Source organism: Perognathus longimembris, chromosome 14 (genome assembly GCF_023159225.1).
Source record: "Perognathus longimembris pacificus isolate PPM17 chromosome 14, ASM2315922v1, whole genome shotgun sequence".
In the NCBI taxonomy this organism is placed as follows: Eukaryota; Metazoa; Chordata; class Mammalia; order Rodentia; family Heteromyidae; genus Perognathus; species Perognathus longimembris.
This window is the reverse complement of record NC_063174.1, coordinates 700,931-722,394: the sequence shown is the minus strand read 5'-3', so window position 1 is coordinate 722,394 and position 21,464 is coordinate 700,931. Positions and strand designations below refer to the sequence as shown.

The window sequence follows — 21,464 nt, the reverse complement described above, 5'->3', positions numbered from 1 at the left end:
GATTTTACAATAGCTCAGAGATTAGAAAGAAAAGCAAAGATTTTTCTTCCTGTTTTTCAGGAGAAGATGGAACTTTTCTCTTGGCAGAGTCAGCACTAGGTGTCCAGAAGTCCAACTCTGCCTGACAGTCCTATCTTCCCAACCCACGCTTCCAGATATGTTTGGCAGGAAGGAGCATTTTACACTTCTGATCATAGGGTAGTTGTGGATGGCTGAGGGAGGGCAGCGTGCCCCGAGTCTGCTAGAGAGACCGGGAAGGACTTTGGATCTCTGTGGGTCTGCTGAGAGCTTTGACCACATGTCCTCAGGCAACTTTTCCTGACCAGAACAACTGACCTCATATCCTCAGGGCTAATTAGGTGGAACAGCCTTATGCTGGGCCTCCGCCTGACTTTTGCCCTTTCAACCTTCTACTTGGAAGTCAGTTACTTTTCTTGGGTTTTCCCAAGAGCCATCATGGAGCCAAGTTGGAGGTCATGTCCCATGATCACCTTAGCATCAGTTCCTTGGGTTCTTTCTAGTGTGGGGTCAGTGTGAACTTGAGCCAGATTTCTCCCCAGCAGTGAGGCAGGGAGAGCCATGTTCTGATTTGATCCTCAATCCTAGCTACCCCGGGGGTTGAGATCTGAAGATCTCAGTTTGAAGCAAGTTGGGGCAGACAAATCTGGGAGACTCATTTCCAATTAACTACCAAAAAGCCAGAAGTGGAGATGTTGCTCAAGTGATAGAGTTCTAGCCATGAGTGGAAAAGCTCAGGGGCAGCATGAGGCCCTGAGTTCAAGTCCCAATACTCTCACACACAAAAAAGATGGCTTTTGGGGAATCACTCTTGGTCTCTTCCTTCCTCTATTCTTTTTCTTTCTACTTTAGAAGAAGACAGAGGTTGGAGAAAGATCTGTGACAGTGGGTCTTAACTGGTGGTACATTGGAATCACCTAGGGAACTTTAAAACGACCCCCCACTCTGGTTGAGTGCACTTGAACCATCAGGAGAAGAATAGGTGCTACCTTGGAGAATGAGAGTTAAGGAAGCAGAAAAAAATTCTTGTTGAGATTGAATAGGTGCTTGTGTCACAGGGGAATAGTTCTCAATTGTCACCACACTTCAGGATCACAAGGGCACTTTAGCTACCAACGTGGGGCTGTACCCCAGGTGTCCCGGTCACCATTCGGGAGGCCTCTGAGCCCCGAATTTCCTTCACGCTTGCCACTGATGTAATGTGCAGTTGAGGAGAGTAGCTCAGAGTAAGTGAAGGGCGGAGGCTCTGTAAGTGATCATCTCCAGAGGTGTTACCCCTGGTAGTGAGCCCAAAGCAGGCCATCGTCAGACCACCTGGGAGTCCCTGTTTCATACATCCTGAATCAGAACCTCTGGGGGAGCTCTGACACTGTTCGCGATCCTGAGGCTTTGAACTGAACCAGAATCAAGGGGCTGAGCCGGGCACCGGTGGTTTCACACCTATAGTCCTAGCTTTCAGGAGGCTGAGCTCTGAGGATTATGGTTTGAAGCTAGCTGGAAGGACGGTCCATGAGACCCTTATCTCCAATTAATGACCACAAAAAGCTAGGAATGGAGCTGTGCCTCAAGTGGTAGAGCACTAGTGCATGCGTGTGTGAGTGCACACACACACACACACACACACGGTTAAGGGTGTGATTCACTTGGACTGGCTGCCTTTGAGAAGGGCCTAACTGTAAGCGGGTGATCCTCCTGATGAAAGTTGCCTGCTTGCCTCCTAGGAGAGGTCAGACCTACCAGGGCCTATGTGCTGTGCTGACTGATTTCCAGAAAGGACTGTGGGACAGTCTGATCCAGTGGCCCATAGCATTTGTGCTTGCTATGTCCATTTGTCTCTCACCCATGGTGTTCTGTAAACTGAAAATGAAACACAGCATGAAAGCCATCTGCCATCTAAGAAAAAAAAAACTCACGACCCAGGAGGAGTAGAAGAAATAATACATCAAGGAAACCAAAGGGAAAGTGATTTTTTAAAAAAATTTCCTGGTACTAAGATTTGAACTCAGGGCCACATACTTGCTTGACTTGCTTACTGTTCTGGCACTCTACCATTTGAGCCATACCTCCAGCTTGGATTTCTGGTAGTTACTTTGGAGGTAAAATCTCAAGGAGTTTTTTTTGCCCAAGCTAGCTTTGAGTCGTGATTCTCCAGAATTCAGCCTCCCGAGTAACTAGGGCTGCAGATGTGAACCACTGGTGCCTGGCTAGTAAAAGTGATCTTTAGGCAGAGCATCTTCTAAAATCTTTAGGCAGAGCATCTTCTAAAACAGTTAGGAAACAAGGCACTGAGATAATAGCAGAGAAAAGATGGAAAAAGAAACTTGGAGGGCTGGGAATGTGGCTTAGGGGTAGAGTGCTTGCCTAGTGTGCATGAAGTCTTGGGTTCAATTTCTCAGCTCCACATAAACAGAAAAACCCAGAAGTGGTGCTGTGGCTCAAGAAATAGAGTGCTAGCCTTGAGCAAAAGGAAGCCAGGGACAGTGTTCAGGCCCTGAGTTCAAGCCCCAGGACTGGCAAAAAAAAAAAAAAAAAAAAAAAAAAACTTGGAATCTCTGCATCTAAGTAACAAATATGAGACTTTTCCAGAGAGCTTTAATCTGGACCTTCTGAGAAAAGAGCAGTGATAGAATGTTCTAGAGGCTTGAGAATATTAGCTCAGCTTGGCTGCTCTCCCTGAATAGTGTACCTCTAACTATACCTAGACCCAGCCTACTATAGAGATGTACAGGTTGTTCTGTTTTGTCTTCTTTCTCTTCCCTCCCACCCTCCTTCCTTCCTTCTCCTTCTTCCTTCTCTTTTCTCCTTTTCCTCCTCTCTGTTTCTTTCTTTTCTTTTTTTCTTCCTCCTCCTTTCTTTCTGTGTGTGTGTGTGTGTGTGTGTGTGTGTGTGTGCGCGCGTGTGTACTGGTACTGGGGCCTGAACTAGGGTCTGAACACTGTTCCTTAGCTTTGTCACTCAAGGCTGGTGCTCTGCCACTTGAGCCATACCTCCACATCTGGCTTTTTGGTGATTTGAGAGAAGAGTCCAATGGACTTCTCTGCTTAGGCTGGTTTCAAATCAAGACTCTTAGATCTCAGCCTCCTGAGTAGCTGAGATTACAGGCGTGAGCCACCAATGCCTAGCCAGATATTCAGGTTTTCTGAATAACATAGGACGAAGAACTTGCCCACACCAATTGAACTGCTGTCCTTCTGCTGACCACTGTGGGTGAATGAGTGAAGACTGCTGAGATACGTTACTTGCTGTTGAAGTCCAAGGTAGCAAGCTGAGTTTCAGGTGTAATGTTCATTTCTGTCAATTGAAGGCTGTATATGTGGGGGAAATAAAAGATGTATAACTGAGTACCTGGCTGTAAATCCTCAAATGCCAGAAAGATGGACTGGGGAAAGAGACAGAGCAGGTTAGGCTCATAGTGATTGAGAGTGGTATTTAATAAAGCATTAGTCGCATGAGGTATTCAGTGCTAGAGTACTTCCCTGACATGTACAAGGCTCTCAGTTTGATCTCCAGCACCATAAGAAACCAACCAGTTGCTGGGCGCTGGTGGTGCATGCCTGTAATGCTAGCTACTCAGGAGGCTGAGATCTGAGGATCGTGGTTCAAAGCCAGCCTGGGCAGTAAAGACCCTGTGAGACTCTTTATCTCCAATTAACCACCAGAAAACCAGAAGTGGTGCTGTGGCTCAAAGTGGTAGAGCGCTAGTCTTGAGCAAAAGAGCTCAGGGACAGCACCCAGGCCCAGAGTTGAAGCCCATGACTGACAAAAAAAGAAAGAAAGAGGGGCTGGGAATATGGCCCTGTGGCAAAAGTGCTCGCCTCATGTACATGAAGCCCTGGGTTCAATTCCCCAGCACCACATATATAGAAAACGGCCAGAAGTGGCGCTGTGGCTCAAGTGGCAGAGTGCTGGCCTTGAGTAAAAAGAAGCCAGGGACAGTGCTCAGGCCCTGAGTCGAAGGCCCAGGACTGGCCAAAAAAAAAAAAGAAAGAAACCAAGCAGTAATGCTTTATATAGAATTTCCAGAGGTTTCTCCCTAGAAAAAGCCAAAAATAAAGGAACAATCAGAGTCTTAGAGGCTATTAGATACTATTTAGCAGGAAGAATAAAGGTGAGGAGTTGCTCAGTAATGCTTTTAGACATTGTTGGATATGTGTCTACAACATTGCAACAAGGCTGATGGTACATTTGACCTTTTATGAAATAATTTCTCAGTTACCAGTGATTGGACTAGAATGTGATAGTGGAAGCTTCTACTTGGTTCAAAAGTGATGGATGTGCTAGAAGAGAGGGCCATCGTATACCAGAGAGAGAGACTTGTATGAGGTCCCGCTATAATAATGCCCCACTGCCAGGGCCCATTTGGATCATTCTTCATTCTTCTTTCTTTTTGTGGTGTCTATCCTTGGACTTGAACAGAGAGCCTGGAGCTCTTCTTTGTTCAAGGCTGGCACTCTCCCATTTCAGCCATACCTCTTCTGGCTTTTTGCTGGCTAATTGGTCCCACAGATTTTCCTGCTTTAGGTATTTTTGAACTGGGTTCTCCTTATCTCAGCCTCCTGAGTAGGTAGGATTACAGGCATGGGTCACTGGTACCCACGTGTATTTGGGTTCTTTTTTATTTGTCAGTCGTGGGGTTTGAACTGTTGGGTGCTCTCCCTGAGCTTTATTACTCAAGGCTAGCGCTCTACCAATTTGAGCCGCAGCACCACTTCTGGTTTTCTAGTGGTTAATTGGAGATAAGACTCTCATGGACTTTCCTGCTTGGGCTGGCATTGAACTATGATTTCATATCTCAGCCTCCTGAGTAGCAAGGATCACAGGCGTGAGCCACTGGCACTAGCCTCAGGGTCCTGCTTTTTTGCTGGCCCAGACCAGATCCATCCTACATAGTTGGGACACACTACACCCATTTTTTATTAAGTAGGCTGGCCTTGAACCACAATCCTGACCTCTGCTACCCACATAGCATAATATACAGAAAGACTAGTGCACAAGTCTCAAGTATGATTCAGTGTATTTTCACCGAGTGAACGTGCGTGGGTGGTCACCCAAAGCCGTGTCAGGAAATTGGCACTGGAGATGGATGCTTATGGCACACCCTTGTAATTCCTCAGGAGGCTGAGACCTGAAGAGCCAGGTTTGATGCTAGACTCTTAGCTCCAATAAACCAGCAAAAAACCAAAAGTGGAGGTATGGCTGAAGTGGTAGAATTCCAGTCTTGAACAGAAAAGCCAAGTGAGAATACAAGGCCCTGAATTTAAGCCCCAGTACTAGCACCAAAAGTAAATAAATAAATAAAAAAGAAAGAAATCTGCACTGGGAACGGGTGCTTTAACCCCAGCACTCCAGAGACTTAAGGTAGGATAGTTTGAGGCTAGGCTGAGTCAGAAGGAAGGAAGAGGGCTGGGGATATGGCCTAGTGGCAAGAGTGCCTGCCTCATATACATGAGGCCCTGGGTTCGATTCCCCAGCACCACATATACAGAAAATGGCCAGAAGGGGCGCTGTGGTTCAAGTGGCAGAGTGCTAGCCTTGAGCAAAAAGAAGCCAGGGACAGTGCTCAGGCCCTGAGTCCAAGGCCCAGGACTGGCCAAAAAAAAAAAAAAAAAAAGGAAGGAAGAGCTGATCAGTCTGAGGCGGGAAGAAGAGTTGTAGTTAATGAGCTCAGCATGAGACTGCTTGTGTGCAGTGTTGAAACTGTCTGTGTCGGCGCGCTGGTCTCCAGGGAAACTGAGTGGGGCTAGGGGCGAAGGCAGAGGTGAGTCAGGGTGGTGAGTGGCACAGAAGCCATATTTGCTCATAAAGGGCTGAAGAAACTGAGCTTTCATCCTACAGGAGGGCAGATGGAATAATCTGTGGTAGGAAGGAGCACCAGATGGAAGGGGCCTGGATTCTCGGTAGCCCCAGAGAAGCCCAAGACTGCCGGCTAGAAGTGGTGGACAGAAAGCTTTGGATTAGTGGAAGCAAAAGCTACATGTCCCCTTAAAGATGGGATAAATTAGCTGGGCACTGATGGCTCACGCCTGTAATCCTAGCTACTCAGGAGGCTGAGATCTGAGGATCACAGTTTGAAACCAGCCTGGGCAAGAAAGTCCATAAAACTCTTATCTCCAGTTAAACACAAAGAAAGCTGAACATGGAGCTGTGACTCAAATGGCTCAAATGGTAGAGTGCTAGTCTTGAGCACAAAAGCTCAGGGACAGCACCTAGGCCCAGAGTTCAAGCCCTAGGACCAGCACCAAAAAAAAAAAAAAAAAGAAAGAAAAGAAAAGGGGATAAGTTGTCTATATAGTATTGTGGTTTTGTAGATAGACCCTGGGAATTTGAGGCAGAAAATGGATTAAATAGCAGCTGTGTTTTCTTAAAATTTTGTGTGTTACAGTGTTACATAGTTAAAGCTACCAGTGCAGGGAGGATTATATACTTCATATTTCTTTCAGAAACTGTTTAGTTTACTTTGAGTATCTAAACTAAGCTGGGCACCAGTCCAGAGAGGGCCTGCTAGCATTGTTTCTTTCTGGATCAAACCCATCGGGTAGTTTCTGGGAGTAGGAGCCACAGGCTGGGTCTGGTCTGATGATCCAGTTCAGTAGCATCTTTTTAGATCTTAAGATGTTTTCATCTTCACCCCTCTTCCTTTTCCTCCTAGGGTTATAGCGGGAATGGAACTGTACCTGAGCCAAGGGTTAAAGGTCACTCTTAAGTGACTTGGCCTCCTATTTGGTAGGGATTAAATGGCCCCTGGAGGTAGAAGGGCAATCTATCACTGTCTCCCTGTATGTTTCTCCTGTCTTTGTCTTTCTGGAAGTAGGGGGATTTGAACTCAAGCAAGTCCTGTACCACTTGAGCTATGCCCTGTATGGGGTATGGCATCTCTGTCTTTGAGAGTAACTTGCAGCCTCTGGTCCCCTCCTGTTTTGAGGCAGTAGATCGGGCTCCACTTGAAGAACTGTGCACTTGGCTGACTGGTGCGTGGTCAGCAGTATTGGCGGGTGTGAGGACAAACAGCTTGGTCAGCTCTGCCGCTCATTTCCCAATCCCATGACCAGGAGGCTCTGGAGGAAGCTGGGCTCTAGGGAAAGTGGGAGGTAGCTCTCTTCACCCTCTGCTCCCTGGCTCCTTTCTGTAGGATTTCCTGCCGCATTCACACTGTGCCCCCTATTCAATACCAAGAGCAGGCCGGGCAGGATGGGTGGGCGTGGGAGGAGGGGGAATCCTGGAAGTTAGAAGTTAGGCTGCTTGTGGGTGGGCATGGAAGAAGAGAAGCAGGAGGGATTAAAACAGAAGAACCTCTATAATCATAGCCACTTAGGAGACAAATCTGAGGATTGCAGTTCGAAGCTACCCAGACAGGAAAGTCTGTTGAGACTTATCCCTAACCACCAAAAACCAGAGAAGAGCTGTGGCTCAAGTGGTAGAGTGCTAGCTAGTCTTGAGGAAAAAAACTCAGAGATAGCATCCAGGCCCTAACTTTAAGCCCAAAATACTGGCACCAAAGAAAATAGAACTCAAGTATCCTCATTGCAGAAATTGCTGTAGTAAAAGGTAATAAATTGGTTGGTTGTTCCTTTTTTTCCTCTGTCCAGTTCTTTTTCGAACAGAACTAAGGAGAGAATGCTATGGCTTATAGCTTCAGGTGTGTGTGTGTGTGTGTGTGTGTGTGTGTGTGTGTGTGTGTGTGTGTGTGTGTATGGCTGTATTGGGGCTTGAACTGAGGGCCTAGGCATTGACCCTTAACTTTTTCATCCAAGGCTGGCTCTCTGTTACTTGTGTCACACCTGCACTTCCAGTCTTTGCTGGTTAATTCCTGCCCTGACTGGCTTGGAACTGTGATCCTCAGATCTCAGCCTCTTGAGTAGCTAGGATTATAGGAATCAGCCATTGGTGTCTGGTTCAGACTTGTTTTGCGCGCACCCACGTGTGTGTGTGTGTGTGTGTGTGTGTGTGTGTGTGTGTTCTGGGGCCTGGGCACTGTCCCTGAGCTTTTTTGCTCAAGGCTAGCACTATCATTTGAGCCACAGCTCCACTTCTGGCTTTTTGGGTGCTTAATTGGAGATAAGAGTTTCCTTGAGTTGGCTTTGAACACTATCCTCAATATTCAGCCTCCTGAGTAGCTAGGATGACAGGCATGAACCACCAGCTCCCGGTTGGCTCAGGCTCTTGATTGTGAACTAGTATTAGCCCCTTCTGTCTATTCCGGTTGAGTGTTGGACACACAGTTAGCACACAGGCTAAGCTGGGATCTGGCTGATATAGCAGTGTCAGTTGTGCCAGGTGTTTGAGTGGGAAGGCTGGCTTGCATTGCCATCATAAGCCACCAGCAGAGGCTGGAAGTAAGGAGTAGAGGTTACCTATGGGGAGAAGGGGAGTGAAGACTGTTGAATCGCTGGAGGTGGAAGTCCAGGTAGTAAGGATGGATGCCTGGATGAGCCTCTGCTGAGGAGAATCAACAACTACCACAGACTTGTGGAGGGCAAGATACAGGCCCTTTGGCCATATTGTGGGATTCCTGTGGATACTGTGCACTTGTGTCTTTAATTATTAACTGAGCACCTGGGTGGCCTGGAGTGGAAGGTGCATTTTTGCCAAGGCTTGTGATAGGGCTTGGTTGTTTATTGCCATGTTTATTAGGCAGTATGACAGGTGTTTGAATAGGACTGGCGTGCCCTTGAAGAGCTGGAGAGAATGGAGTAGAATGGGGTGGAATGGGGGGCGGAAGGAAGGTAGAGTGCTAGAACAGCTGTTCCCAGAGGCCAGTTTTTCCTGCTTTTTGCAATGAAGTAGACTTGGGTCAGACTGGATGAGGCCAGGACACTCAAAACTGGAGGCCTAGGAATGCCAAGACCCTATAGTATCAGGAAAACTCACACACACACACACACAGAGGTTTTAGATTGCTGGTGGCCTGAACCAGACAAGCCTGGCACTAGGTACCCCTTCTCCATGGTTGAGTATAAGGGTGATGCTAACCTTGCCCTTGCAGCCCTTGAGAAGAAGGGTTTACAGTCAAGATAGATAGATAGATAGATGATAGTTATCTATCTATCTATCTATCTATCTATCTATCTATCTATCTATCTATCTATCTATCTATCTATCTATACTTAACCAGGGTCTAAATTCAGGGCACTCTACATACACTATATACTCTGTATCACTTGAGCTTCCAGTTCTCTTTAGCTTTGGTTATTTTTCAGATAGGGTCTCTTGCTTTAGCCCTATGAGGGCCTGAGACCATAATCATCTTCATCATAGCTATGATTATAGGCACATATCACCTCACCTGGCTTTTTAGTTGAGATAGGAGAGGGATGTCTTGTTATTTTATCTGCCTGGCTTTGAACTGCTCTTCCAGGTTGGTTCCACTATTCATGACCCATTAAGCATCCTTTATGGTGTTCCAGTTGCTGAACTGAGGAAGGAATCATGAAGTGGCTTACCATGCTTCTTGGGGTGGCTGTGTGGATGGACCTGCCGCCAGCTGGAAAAGCGTCTAAGGGACATTGGGGTGAACTTAGGAGTTTTTTCTTCTGATTGGTTTCCATGTATGGACTTCCCTTCTTGAACTTCCTCTAAATAATGGAGTATAACTTTTTGGGGGGGAGGTGAAGGGGTAATGAAGTTAATGGATTTCTTGGAGATGATTTTTATTTTTTGGTGCTAGGGTTTGAACCCAGGTCCTCATACTTGCCAAGCCTATGATCTACCACAGAGCTACACGTTAGTCCCTTATCAGAGTTTTTTCCCCCCTGGGGTTTCAACTCAGGTACTCATGCTTTCTAGGTCGTCATTCTACCGCTTGAGTCACGCTAGTTATTTGTCAGGCAGGGTCTTGTGTTTCTGTCTGGGGCAGCCTTAGGCTACGATCCTCTTATATACTGCTTTTGCTTGGCTAGACTCACCAAGGCAGTTGTGTGTTGAGATGGAGTCTCATAAGTTTTTGCTTGGGCTGGCCTTGAACCATGATCCTCCCCATGTCTGCCTCCCAAGTTGCTGGGATTACAGGTGTGAGTATCCATGCCTGGCCCCTTCTCTTGAGATTTTGCTAAAAGATAGAGTCTTTTAATAGACAAGTATGCATACTCATGTACGCATGAATGCTCGGCAAAAGAATTCCAGACCTGTTAAGAACCATGGGTTTTAGCGAAGCTCACCCAGGTACAAGGACCTGAGGAATGTTTACAGCTCATTCTTCTGTATTGTTCAATCAGGAGAAATGTACTGTTTTCATTCTACAAGAACTGCTCTTAGCTGCAAGAATTTTTGCAAGCCTAAAACAAGCATCTAGTTGGTAGGCAGAGGGCAGGAAGTCTGGCCTCCAACCTAGTCCTTGGCTTCTGCCCTGACCTGCTGACCCAGACACTGAATAAATCATAACAGGACTCTTCAAGGTTAATAGTAGTATCATGGAGCCAGAACTCTGGGTCCTAGTGCCTGTATGTTGAAGAAGAGACTGTTATTTTTATTTTATTTTATTTTTATTGTGCCAGTCCTGGGGCTTGGACCTGAGTTCAAGGTACTGGGCACTGTCCTTGTCTCTCTTTTCTTTCTTAGCACTGTACCACTTAAACTACACTCCATTTCTGGCTTTTTTTTTTAGTGGTTAATTGGAGATAAGAGCCTCAGGGACTTTCCTGCCCAGGCTGCTTTCCAACCATGATCCTCAGATCTCAGCCTCCTGAATAGCTAAGATTACAGCTCTTTTGTGTCTCTTCCTGTGAAGAGCCGGGCTGGGACTGGGGCTGGGGTGATGCTGTGTCCCCAGCAGGTACCCTGTGAATGGAAATGGTGAAGACGTTGCGGGGTAGAGCAGGGCAGGGACCAGATATACAGGCTGATGCAAGCTGAAGGGTCGAGGTTGGTGGCTGATCCTGGAAAAATTGTTTGGGAGTCTAGGGCCCTCTGAGTGGTAAGTGTGAGGCACCAACTGATGTTGTTTCCCTTTCAGGTCTCTTAACCTTCATTAACTGTGCCTATGTCAAGTGGGGAACCATGGTGCAAGATGTCTTCACATACGCTAAAGTAGTGGCACTGATTGCTGTTATCATTGCAGGCATCGTTAGACTTGGCCAGGGTAAGAAATAACATTTGTTAAGAAGGTTTTCTTTTGGTGGGCCACACTCATATGCACTTTGTGCCTTATTTCATCTAGGTCTCCTGAGGTCCTTATTTAGTAGGCTCTCTTATTATTATTATTATTCCTTTTTGTGTGTGTGTGTGCTGGTACTGGGGCATAAACTTGAGGGTCTTGTGTAATTGCTAGGCTTTCCCCACTCAAGGCTGGTGCTCTACCATTTGCATCACACCTCTACTTCTGGGCTTTTCACTGGTTACCCTAGATTTCTGTCTCTCCAGCTGGCTTTGTACTGCTGTTCTCAGATCTCAACTTCCTGAGTAGCTAGGATTACAGACGTGGGCCACTGACACCTGACTTTATCCCCCCGACCCCCCCTTTTTTTTTGAACCAGTGGGGAAATTGGCTACAGAATCAAGTGTCTTGGCTATGTTCCTAGTGCAGGGAAGCTGAAATGTATACCAAGGCAGCCTATCTTTTAGCTAAGAGCTGGTCTTAGAAAAGGGGCTGCCAGCCATGTTCAGGGAACTGGTGTTATAGATTGCTGTCAGTAAAGTTACTTTGACCTTTCTGCCCTTGGAAGTGGTTAATGTCTGTCTCCACTCCCTGCTAGTCTCCAGCTATGAAACCTGCCCTACAACCACTCTGTTGACCTGGGCGGGCACACCGAGCCCTGACCTTCCACTACCACCGTGTCCACCCCTAGCTTGTGGCAAAGGGGACAGGAAGCAGGCATCCTGTAGAGCAGACAGAATACTGTTCAGTGGTGGTTAATTACCTTGGAAAGCCACCTGGAGTCTGGTATGGGTCTGTAACCCTAGATGTCAGGAGTCTGACATCTGAGGATCCCAGTTTGAAGCTAGCCCAGGCAAGAATTCTGTGACACTTTTATCTCCAATTAACTCCAGAAACCTGGAGATGGAGGTATGGCTTCAGTGGTAGAGTGCTAGTCTTGAGCAAAAAAGCTAAAGGATAGTGCCTTGAGTTCAAGTACACACACACACACACACACACACACACACACACACACACACACACACACACACACACCCCTCCCCCCCAGCTGGGTTTTCCTGTTGGGATCCAGCATTCCATTCTGGCTTATCTCTGTAGATGCTGTCTTCTATTCCTTTCTTTCACTGTACCCTCCTGTCAGAGGTTTTCTAAGCCATTTAAACCTGTTTCTTCACTGTATTTGTCTACTTCTTTATTGGATCATCTCAGAGCTGAGAGAGCAGGCCACTAATCTTTGCTTTCCATTGTTCTTGGGTTCCAGGAGCCTCCACTAACTTTGAGAACTCCTTTGAGGGTTCATCCTTTGCAATGGGTGACATTGCCCTGGCCCTGTACTCAGCTCTTTTCTCCTACTCTGGCTGGGATACCCTCAACTATGTCACTGAAGAGATCAAGAACCCTGAGAGGTAGGTACCTCACTGCCGATTTTCCAAGCAACAAAGCTGTTAAGTAAACTCCTACTGTGTGCCAGATAGCATGCTGCTCCCTGTGGTGTAATTTCATCAGCATCATTTTCATAAATGGGAGGGCTGAGGCCCAGATTGAATTTGCCCAGTATCTCAGGAACTGAGCTAAGAGGTAAACTTTTATTTTTCTTTTTTTTTGCCAGTCCTGGGCTTGGACTCAGGGCCTGAGCACTGTCCCTGGCTTCTTTTTGCTCAAGGTTAGCACTGTACCACTTGAGCCACAGCGCCACTTCTGGCCATTTTCTATATATGTGGTGCTGGGGAATCGAACCCAGGGCTTCATCTATACGAGGCAAGCACTCTCGCCAGTAGGCCATATTCCCAGCCCAAGAGGTGAACTTTCTTGGGCCTGTCTTGCAAAATCCTTTTTGTGTGTGCTACTACTGGGATTTGAATTCTGAGCCTTACTGGCTCAGCTTGCTTAGCTAGCACTCTACTAGTTGAGCCATGTCTTTAGTTCTGTTGTTTTTTTTTTTGTTGTTGTTTGTTTTTGGTGCCAGTCCTGGGGCTTGCATTCAGGGCTTGAGCACTGTCCCTGGCTTCTTTTTGCTTAAGGCCAGCACTCTGCCACTTGAGCCACAGCGCCACTTCTGGCCATTTTCTGTATATGAGGAAAGCACTCTACCACTAGGCTATATTTCCAGTCCCAACTCAACTTTTTTGCTCAAGGATAGTGTGCTACCATTTGAGCTACAGCTCCACTTACAGCTTTTTGCTGCTTAATTAGAGATAAAAGTCTTATGGACTTTATTTATTATCTGGGCTGGCTTCAAGCTTTGATCCTCAGATCTCAGCCTCCAGAGTAGCAAGGATTACAGACATGAGCCACCAGTCCCCATCAGCTCTGCTTTTTGCTGGTTAGTTGGAGGTGGAGTCTCTCCGACTTTTTCTTACCAGATTGTCTTAAAACTCTGATCCAAGCCTGGCACCTGTGCATGTTTGTAATCCTAGCTAGTCAGGAGGCTGAGATCTGGCTCAAAGCCACCTGGGGAAGGAAAGTCTGTGAGACTCTTACCTCCAATTAACCACCAGAAAACCAAAGTGGTGCTGTGGCCCAAATGGTAGGGCGTTAGCCTTGAGCTGAAGAGCTCTGGGACAGCACCCAGGCCCAGAGTTTAAGCCTCACGACTGACAAAAGCAAAACAAACAAAACCTAACAACAATAACAACAACAACAAATAAAACTGTGGTCGTCTGGCTCTCAGCTGAGTTGGATTACAGGTATGAGTAGCTTCTGGCTTTTTCTGCATATGTGTTGCTGAGGAATCAAACCCAGGGCTTCATGCATGCTAGGCAATCACTCTACTGCTAGACCACATTCTCAGCCCCCCCAAATCACCTTTATCATAACAATAAATTTTTTTTTTTGGCCAGTCCTGGGCCTTGGACTCAGGGCCTGAGCACTGTCCCTGGCTTCTTCCCGCTCAAGGCTAGCACTCTGCCACTTGAGCCACAGCGCCGCTTCTGGCCGTTTTTTTTTTTTTTTTTTTTTCTGTATATGTGGTGCTGGGGAAGCGAACCTAGGGCCTCGTGTATCCGAGGCAGGCACTCTTGCCACTAGGCTATATCCCCAGCCCAAAAATTTTAAAACAAATATTTTCCTGCTGGGCACTGATGGCTCATGCCTGTAATCCTAGATACTTAGGAGGCTGAAATATGAGGATTGTGGTTTGAAGCCAATCTGGGAAGAAAAGTCCATGAGACTCTTATCTCCAATTAACCACCAAAAGTCAGAAGTGGGGCTGGGGATATGGCCTAGTGGCAAGAGTGCCTGCCTCCTATACATGAGGCCCTGGGTTCGATTCCCCAGCACCACATATACAGAAAACGGCCAGAAGGGGCGCTGTGATTCAGGTGGCAGAGTGCTAGCCTTGAGCAAAAAGAAGCCAGGGACAGTGCTCAGGCCCAGAGTCCAAGCCCCAGGACTGGCCAAAAAAAAAAAAAAAAGGCAGAAGTGGAGGTGTGCCTCAAAAGGTAGAGAGCCCAGCCTTGAGTGAAAAAGCCAAACAAGAGCACAAGACCCCGAGTCAAGCCTCAGTACTAGCACACACACAGTTTTTGTTCTTGATAAGTCTTTCACTCATCCTAGCCAATCAACAATGTTTAGGTCATAGACTTTCAGAAACCTTCCTAGGTTTCCATTAGGATTTCTTGCTAACCTAATTCCTCTGAGTGTGTGGAACTGCTTTGCTCATTCAGGTGCATCACCCCCTCAGTTACTCTGATTTGCCTGTTGTCCTGTGAAGGAAGAACAGAACAAGGGGCTGGGACTGAGGTGCCTGGAGTTGGTCTTGACACTGATTTGTTGGGTGACCTTGAGGGAGTTGCCTTGCCTTTTTTTTGAAATGCCTTTGAATTTTCTTGAAACTGAGGAAACTCAATTATACGATGGATCTCCAGGGCTCTTTCCTGGCTCTAAAATATTCTGAAAATTAATATTTGCCAGAGAGTGGAATTAATTTTAAAGAGAATAAGAGAATAACAACTGTATTCCAATCAACTCCTTTTGGCACTGAGAACCAAAAGTGCTCTTGGTCCACCTGAATGTTGCACCCCTGATGAGAGCTGGGATAATAGAGGCAAGTCCGGGTCTGCATGGTGGTCAACCTACTGGACAGAAGAGGAATGACAGAAGAGGACCTGCCCCCTTTGCCTCTCTTTGAGTCTCTCTCCAGGGTGTTTTTAAAGCTCATGATGCTTCTAGGCTAGAAGGACCATGAGAGTTCTTTTTCCTTCTCTTGGGCATTATTTGGAATGACACTTGATGTTCTCAACTGATCAAGGGGTGGGTGGACTCCCTCCCAAGTTGCTTGTGTGCACACACGCACACATACTCACATCATACTGCTCTTCCTACTGAAGGTCTGGCTTATGCTCTGAAACTGAGAGCGTTCACAACTTGATTTTGCAGTTTCTTATTTCTCAGTCTCTTTTTAAATTTATCTTTAAATAGTTATACAAAGGGTTTCAATTCAGCATGTCAGTTTATGAGTTTAATCCATCTTGATCAGTGTCACCCCTCCCATTGTTCTTTCCCTTCCCTATCTATTATTTCTAGTGTTAAGACAAAATTTTCAGAATTGATGATCTTAGAGAAGAAGGAGTTCTGATACCAAGAGACCTTTGGGTGTAAAAACAAACCAGTTCCCTCTAATTTTCCAGGCTGTGACACACTCTCTCTCTCTCTCTCTTCTCTTTCCTCTCTCATCTCTCATCTCTCTCTCCTCTCCTCTTATCTCTCTCCTCTCCCTCTCTCTCTTCTCTTATCTCTCTCCTCTCTCTCTCTTCTCTCTCCTCTCTCCTCTCATCTCTCTCCCTTCTCTCTTCTCCCTTCTTTCCCCCTTCCCTCCCTGCCTCCCCTTTCCAGCACTGAGGGTTGACCTAGGCCAGGGCCTGGTGCTGCCCTTCAGCTTTTCTCACACAAGGCTGATATTCTACCACTTGAGCCACACCTTCACTTTCAATGTTTTGGCTTGCTAATTAGAACCAAGAGTTTGATCCTTATACCTCTTACCCTTATAAGACACTTTCCTGCCCCCGCTGGGTTCAAACCACAATCCTCAGATCTTTGCTACCTCAGTATGTAGGCCCTTTCTTTAAAAAAAATTTTTTTTTTGGTGCCAGTCGTTTTTTTTTTTTTTTTTTCTTTTCTTTCTTTCTTTCTTTAGGCCAATCCTGGGGCTTGAACTCAGGGCCTGGGCCCTGAGCTTCTTTTGCTCAAGACTAGGGCTCTCCCGCTTGAGCCATAGCACCACTTCCAGCTGTTTCTGTGTATATGGTAATGAGGAATGGAGCCTAGGGATCCATGTATCTAGCAAGCACTCTGCCGCTAAGCCACACTCCCAGCCCTTGTTGCTAGTCTTAAGGCTTGAACTCAGGGCCTGCCACTCTTAGCTTTTTTGCTCAAAGTGAGCACTCTACCATTTGAGTCACAGCTCCATTTCCAGCTTTATGGTGATTAACTGGAGGTAAGAGTTTCATGGACTTTTTCCTGCCCAAACTGGCTTTAAAAACTGCAGTCCATGGGGGCTGGGAATATGGCCTAGGGGCAAGAGTGCTTGCCTTGTATCATGAAGCCTTGGGTTCAATTCCTCAGCACCACCTATATAGAAAACAGCCAGAAGTGGCGCTGTGGCTCAAGTGGCAGAGTGCTAGCCTTGAGCACAAAGAAGCCAGGGACAGTGCTCAGGCCCTGAGTCCACGCCCAGGACTGGCCAAAAAAAAAAAAGATCTCCATCTCGAAAAAGAGTAGTGGGGCAGGGAGAGTCAGGCAGAGATGCAGCTGTAAGACTAATGCATCCTTTGTTCTGTTTGGCCTAGGAATCTGCCTCTGTCCATTGGCATTTCCATGCCTGTCGTCACCATCATTTACATCTTGACCAATGTGGCCTATTACACCGTGCTAGAGATGAAGGACATCTTGGCCAGTGATGCTGTTGCTGTGGTAAAAGATGGTTACAAGCAGGAGCAGGTTGCGGGCACACTGTGGGCTCTTTCCTGTTCTAGAAAGAGGATAGGTAGCCTTGGAAAGAGTACACTTAGCTGGGCTGGGGACATGGCCTAGTGGCAAGAGTGTTTGCCTTGTATACATGAGGCCCTGGGTTTGATTCCCCAGCACCACATATACAGAAAACCGCCAGAAGTGGCGCTGTGGCTCAAGTGGCAGAGTGCTAGCCTTGAGCAAAAAGAAGCCAGGGACAGTGCTCAGGTCCTGAGTCCAAGGCCCAGGACTGGCCAAAAAAAAAAAAAAAAGAGTACACTTAGCATACTGAGTTTGCAAGGAAGTCCTATTACCTCTACTACGAGAGGGGGAACTTGGAAATGCATCTGTTCACACCTTTCATCCTGTTTAGGCCTTGCTAATGACTTCTTTACCTTTTCTGTAGACTTTTGCAGACCAGATTTTTGGAATATTCAATTGGACAATTCCATTGGCAGTTGCATTATCTTGCTTTGGTGGCCTCAATGCCTCTATTGTGGCTGCTTCTAGGTAAGATTTGTATCTTTCGTTGGAAGAGCTATGGAAGGTGGTGGAACTTGTGCTGCCCCTGATCTCTCTCATCATTCCCACGAGCAGTGTGCAGTTGTCAGCATTGTACTTAATACAGAACTCCATTGTGTACTCTGCACACTTTCTGCAGAGGGATGGCAGGGAGGGGAGCACTGTGGCAAGCGAGCCGGGCACGCTGTCCCATACCTTCCAATTTACTCAGCTTCTCTCCTCTTTCCTAAACAGGCTTTTCTTTGTGGGCTCAAGAGAAGGTCACCTTCCTGATGCCATCTGCATGATACATGTCCAGCGGTTCACACCTGTGCCTTCTCTGCTCTTCAATGTGAGTGATCGCCAGGCTGAGACAGAAAGCCAGATTGTGGAGGAACTTGGGTGGCAGTAGTAGACGTGGCTGTTTCTTTTCTTTTTTGCCAGTCCTGGGGCTTGCACTCAGGGCCTGGGCACTGTCCCTGAGCTTCTTTTGTTTAAGGCTAGCACTCTACCACTTGAGCCATAGTGCCAGTTCTGGCTTTTTCTGTTTATGGGGTACTGAGGAATGGAACCCATAGATGTGGCTGTTTCTGCTTTCTGAAAGCCCTAGGAAGGATTCTGAGAGAACTATTGTTAGAAAGCTGTGTGCTGGTAGCTCATGCCTGTAATCCCAGTCCTCAGGAGGCCAAGATCCAAGGATTGAGATTCGAAGCCAGCCAGATCAGAGACTCTTATCTCCAAACCACCAAAAAGAAGTATAGCTGTGGCTTAAAGTGGTAGAGTGCTAACCTTGAGCAGAAAAGCTCAGGAACAGCATCCAGCCCAAGTTCAAGCCCCATGACCGACAAAAAAACAAAAAGCCAGAAGTGGAGCTGTGGCTCAGATGGTGGAGCACCCGGGGATAGTATCCAAGCCCTGGGTTCAAGCCTTAGTACTGGCACAAAGAAAAACAAAAACAAAAGCTATTGCTGGAATGACGGGACACCCACCGTGGACATGGCCCTGTGCCAGACGCTGCAGCGCTTGGCAGAGCGCAACTTCTGTGAGGAGTGGTCAGGCGTAAAGTGCACGGAAGACGTACGAGCGATGAGTGCCCAGCAGAGGAAACGCTCGCTTCCTGCAGGGACACAGGGCGCCTGGAGGACTTCATGGAGGGAGTGCATTTGAAAGAGATTTCGAAGGTTGTAAAGACACGGGCCTACATAGCACCACAAAATCTTGTAGCAAAGCAGTGTGGCGTTAAGTAGTAAGTTGGAGAAAGTGCTGGAAATTTCACCTGGACTCATTATGGAAAGGATATACAAAAGACTTGTTTTGGGTGCTGGTACTGGGGCTTGAACTCAGGATCTTAGTTTGTCCCCCCTACCCCCAAGGCTGGCACTCGCACCTGAACCACACCTCCATCTTCAGGTTTTTGCTGGTGAATTGGAGATGTCTCTGGAATTTGTCTAGGCTGCCTTTGCAGTTGATCTTCTGATCTTTGCCTCCTTGTCTAAGATTAGTCATTAGCCACCCACTCCCAGCTGCTGAAGACTTTTGAGGGGGTGTTTTGGGGTTGTGTTTCACAGTTAGCTTGGCAAAGGTTTGAAGAATGAACCGAAAATTCAGTAGAGGGGATTTCTAATAGAGGGAGAGAAGGGTTGGGAACAGAGGGTAGATAAGGAGATTCAGGGCTTGACCAAGAAGGGCTGGTCAGGGGCTTGTGGGGAATAAACGGAAGTAAAAAACAGCTTGAGTAACAGGCTCTGCAGAGCTGACTTGGGCCTGTGCCTACAGGGTATCATGGCATTGATCTACTTGTGTGTGGAGGACATCTTCCAGCTCATCAACTACTACAGCTTCAGCTACTGGTTCTTTGTGGGGCTTTCTATTGTGGGTCAGCTTTATCTGCGCTGGAAGGAGCCTGATCGCCCTCGTCCCCTTAAGGTATTTTACCGCCATTCCATGGAGCAGCTAGGGCTGCTGCTACAAGTCTTGCAAAATGGTTTATTCAGAAATCTTTGCCTGGCCCAGACATGGTGGTCTATATCTGTAATCCCAGCACTTGGGAGGCTGAGGCAGGAGGATCGTAAATTTGAGGCAACTTTAGGCCATAGAATGAGTTTGAGGTCAGCCTGAACAACAGCAGCAAGACCTTCTCTCAAGAAACCAAGTGGGCAGGTGCTTGGGTGGATGCCTATAATCCCAGATACTCAGAATCTGAGATCTGAGGATCCTGGTTTGAATCCTAGTCCAGGCAGAAAAATCTGAGACTCTTGAATTAACCAGCAAAATGCTGAAAGTGGAAGAGCACAAGCCTTGAGCAAAAGAGGCAAGGGAGAGTGGGGGGCCCTGAGTCCGAGCCTGTTCCAGCACAAAAGCAAATAAATGACAATCACCAAGTGCTGGGCATGTAGGACTGCGGCAGGCCACGTGTGACCCCAGCACCACAGAAACCTTTGGGACTAGATGACAGTTGTGTGCTAAGTTGATGGGGTGCTCTACCAATGGACTACTCCCCCGGCTCTTCAGACCTCTGATCTTCATGGGAGGCGGGGTTCCTGTGCCGAGAATCCTGAGCTAACTCCCAATTATTTCCTCGGTGTCCTTAGCTCAGCCTCTTCTTCCCCATTATCTTCTGCCTCTGCACCATCTTCCTGGTAGCCGTTCCACTTTACAGTGACACCATCAACTCCCTCATCGGCATCGGCATCGCCCTCTCAGGCTTGCCCTTTTACTTCCTCATCATCAGAGTGCCGGAACACAAACGACCTGTTGGCCTCCGAAGGATTGTGGGTAAGCTTTGATCTTCCAGTATGCTCCGCTACACAGAAAGCCTTTTGTTTTATCCAACTCTAGACTCCCCAGTCCTCGGCCATTCCCCATTCTTGTTGCTGACTCTGTGGTTTTATGGTTTAATTGAATCCTATCCTTCAGGCCAAGTTCCATTCAATGCCACTTAACTCAGCCTTGCTGACCTCATCTCCCTTTTGACTCAAACTTCTCTTTGTAGCATCGGCCACAAAGTACCTCCAGATCCTGTGTATGTCAGTTGCTGCAGAAATGGATTTGGAAGATGGAGAGATGCTCAAGCAACAGGACCCCAAGTCTAATTAAATACCACCTGGAATCCTGAGTGGAGGGCTGGGACTTCTTGTCTCCTATTGGGTAGTGAAGGGAGTCAACAAGGAAAGCTCACTTCTTTGTGGAGACCTGTCCAGAGGCCTGGTTTAGGCAGCTTCAGCCTTTGAACTTGCTTTTTAGAGATGAAAAGTATTTATTTTTTTTCTACATATCGTTCCAGACTTTGTAAAGGGATGATAAAACAGACTGCTGGGGAGTATGTCATGGGTGGGCTTGGTGGTTCAGTAGCACCTGATGGGCATACCCACTCTTTCTTTGCAAGGGCCAACGCTGCTCCAAACTGTCTCCTTGAGACATGGAACTGTCACAAATGCTGGACAATAAAAACGTTATGTTCATATGGTGGAAGTGGCTGACTGGATGGCTCCCATTAGCTTAGGAAACATGAAAACCAATCCATTTTTTATTCTCAGGCTAGCTGCTGAATAGCTTAAGGCCATCTTTACAAACACGAGGATGTTACATACTACTTAAGAGTATTACCAGCTATTTTTCATCTCCAACACTAAGAATTTGAGCAAATGCAAATCTTGAAGGAAATTTTACAGTCATCTTGGGTCAAGAAACGTGGTTACAGCTGGGAATATGGCCTAGTGGCAAGAGTGCTTGCCTTGTATACATGAAGCCCTGGGTTCGATTCCCCAGCACCACATATATAGAAAATAGCCAGAAGTGGCACTGTGGCTCAAGTGGCAGAGTGCTGGCCTTGAGCAAAAAGAAGCCGGGGACAGTGCTCAGGCCGAGTTCAAGCCCCAGGACTGGCAAAAAAAAAAAAAAAAAAAAAAAA

The 21,464-nt window shown here is 47.0% G+C and overlaps 1 protein-coding gene across 5 annotated transcripts in view; it reads left to right on the top strand.

The window, feature by feature from the left end:
• Slc7a7 (solute carrier family 7 member 7) overlaps nucleotides 1-21,015 on the top strand; it is a 50,361-nt gene extending 29,346 nt beyond the window's left edge. For all 5 annotated transcript variants that reach the window (XM_048362746.1, XM_048362745.1, XM_048362743.1 and 2 more), the window contains exons 3-10: nucleotides 10,967-11,092; nucleotides 12,369-12,513; nucleotides 16,894-17,017; nucleotides 17,460-17,563; nucleotides 17,810-17,906; nucleotides 19,331-19,480; nucleotides 20,146-20,329; nucleotides 20,547-21,015. In XM_048362746.1, coding sequence (XP_048218703.1) covers nucleotides 10,967-11,092; nucleotides 12,369-12,513; nucleotides 16,894-17,017; nucleotides 17,460-17,563; nucleotides 17,810-17,906; nucleotides 19,331-19,480; nucleotides 20,146-20,329; nucleotides 20,547-20,650 — 1,034 coding nt within the window. In that variant the 3' untranslated portion in view covers nucleotides 20,651-21,015. The remainder of the gene's footprint in view (nucleotides 1-10,966; nucleotides 11,093-12,368; nucleotides 12,514-16,893; nucleotides 17,018-17,459; nucleotides 17,564-17,809; nucleotides 17,907-19,330; nucleotides 19,481-20,145; nucleotides 20,330-20,546) is intronic.
• Nucleotides 21,016-21,464: the final 449 nt, after the last annotated feature.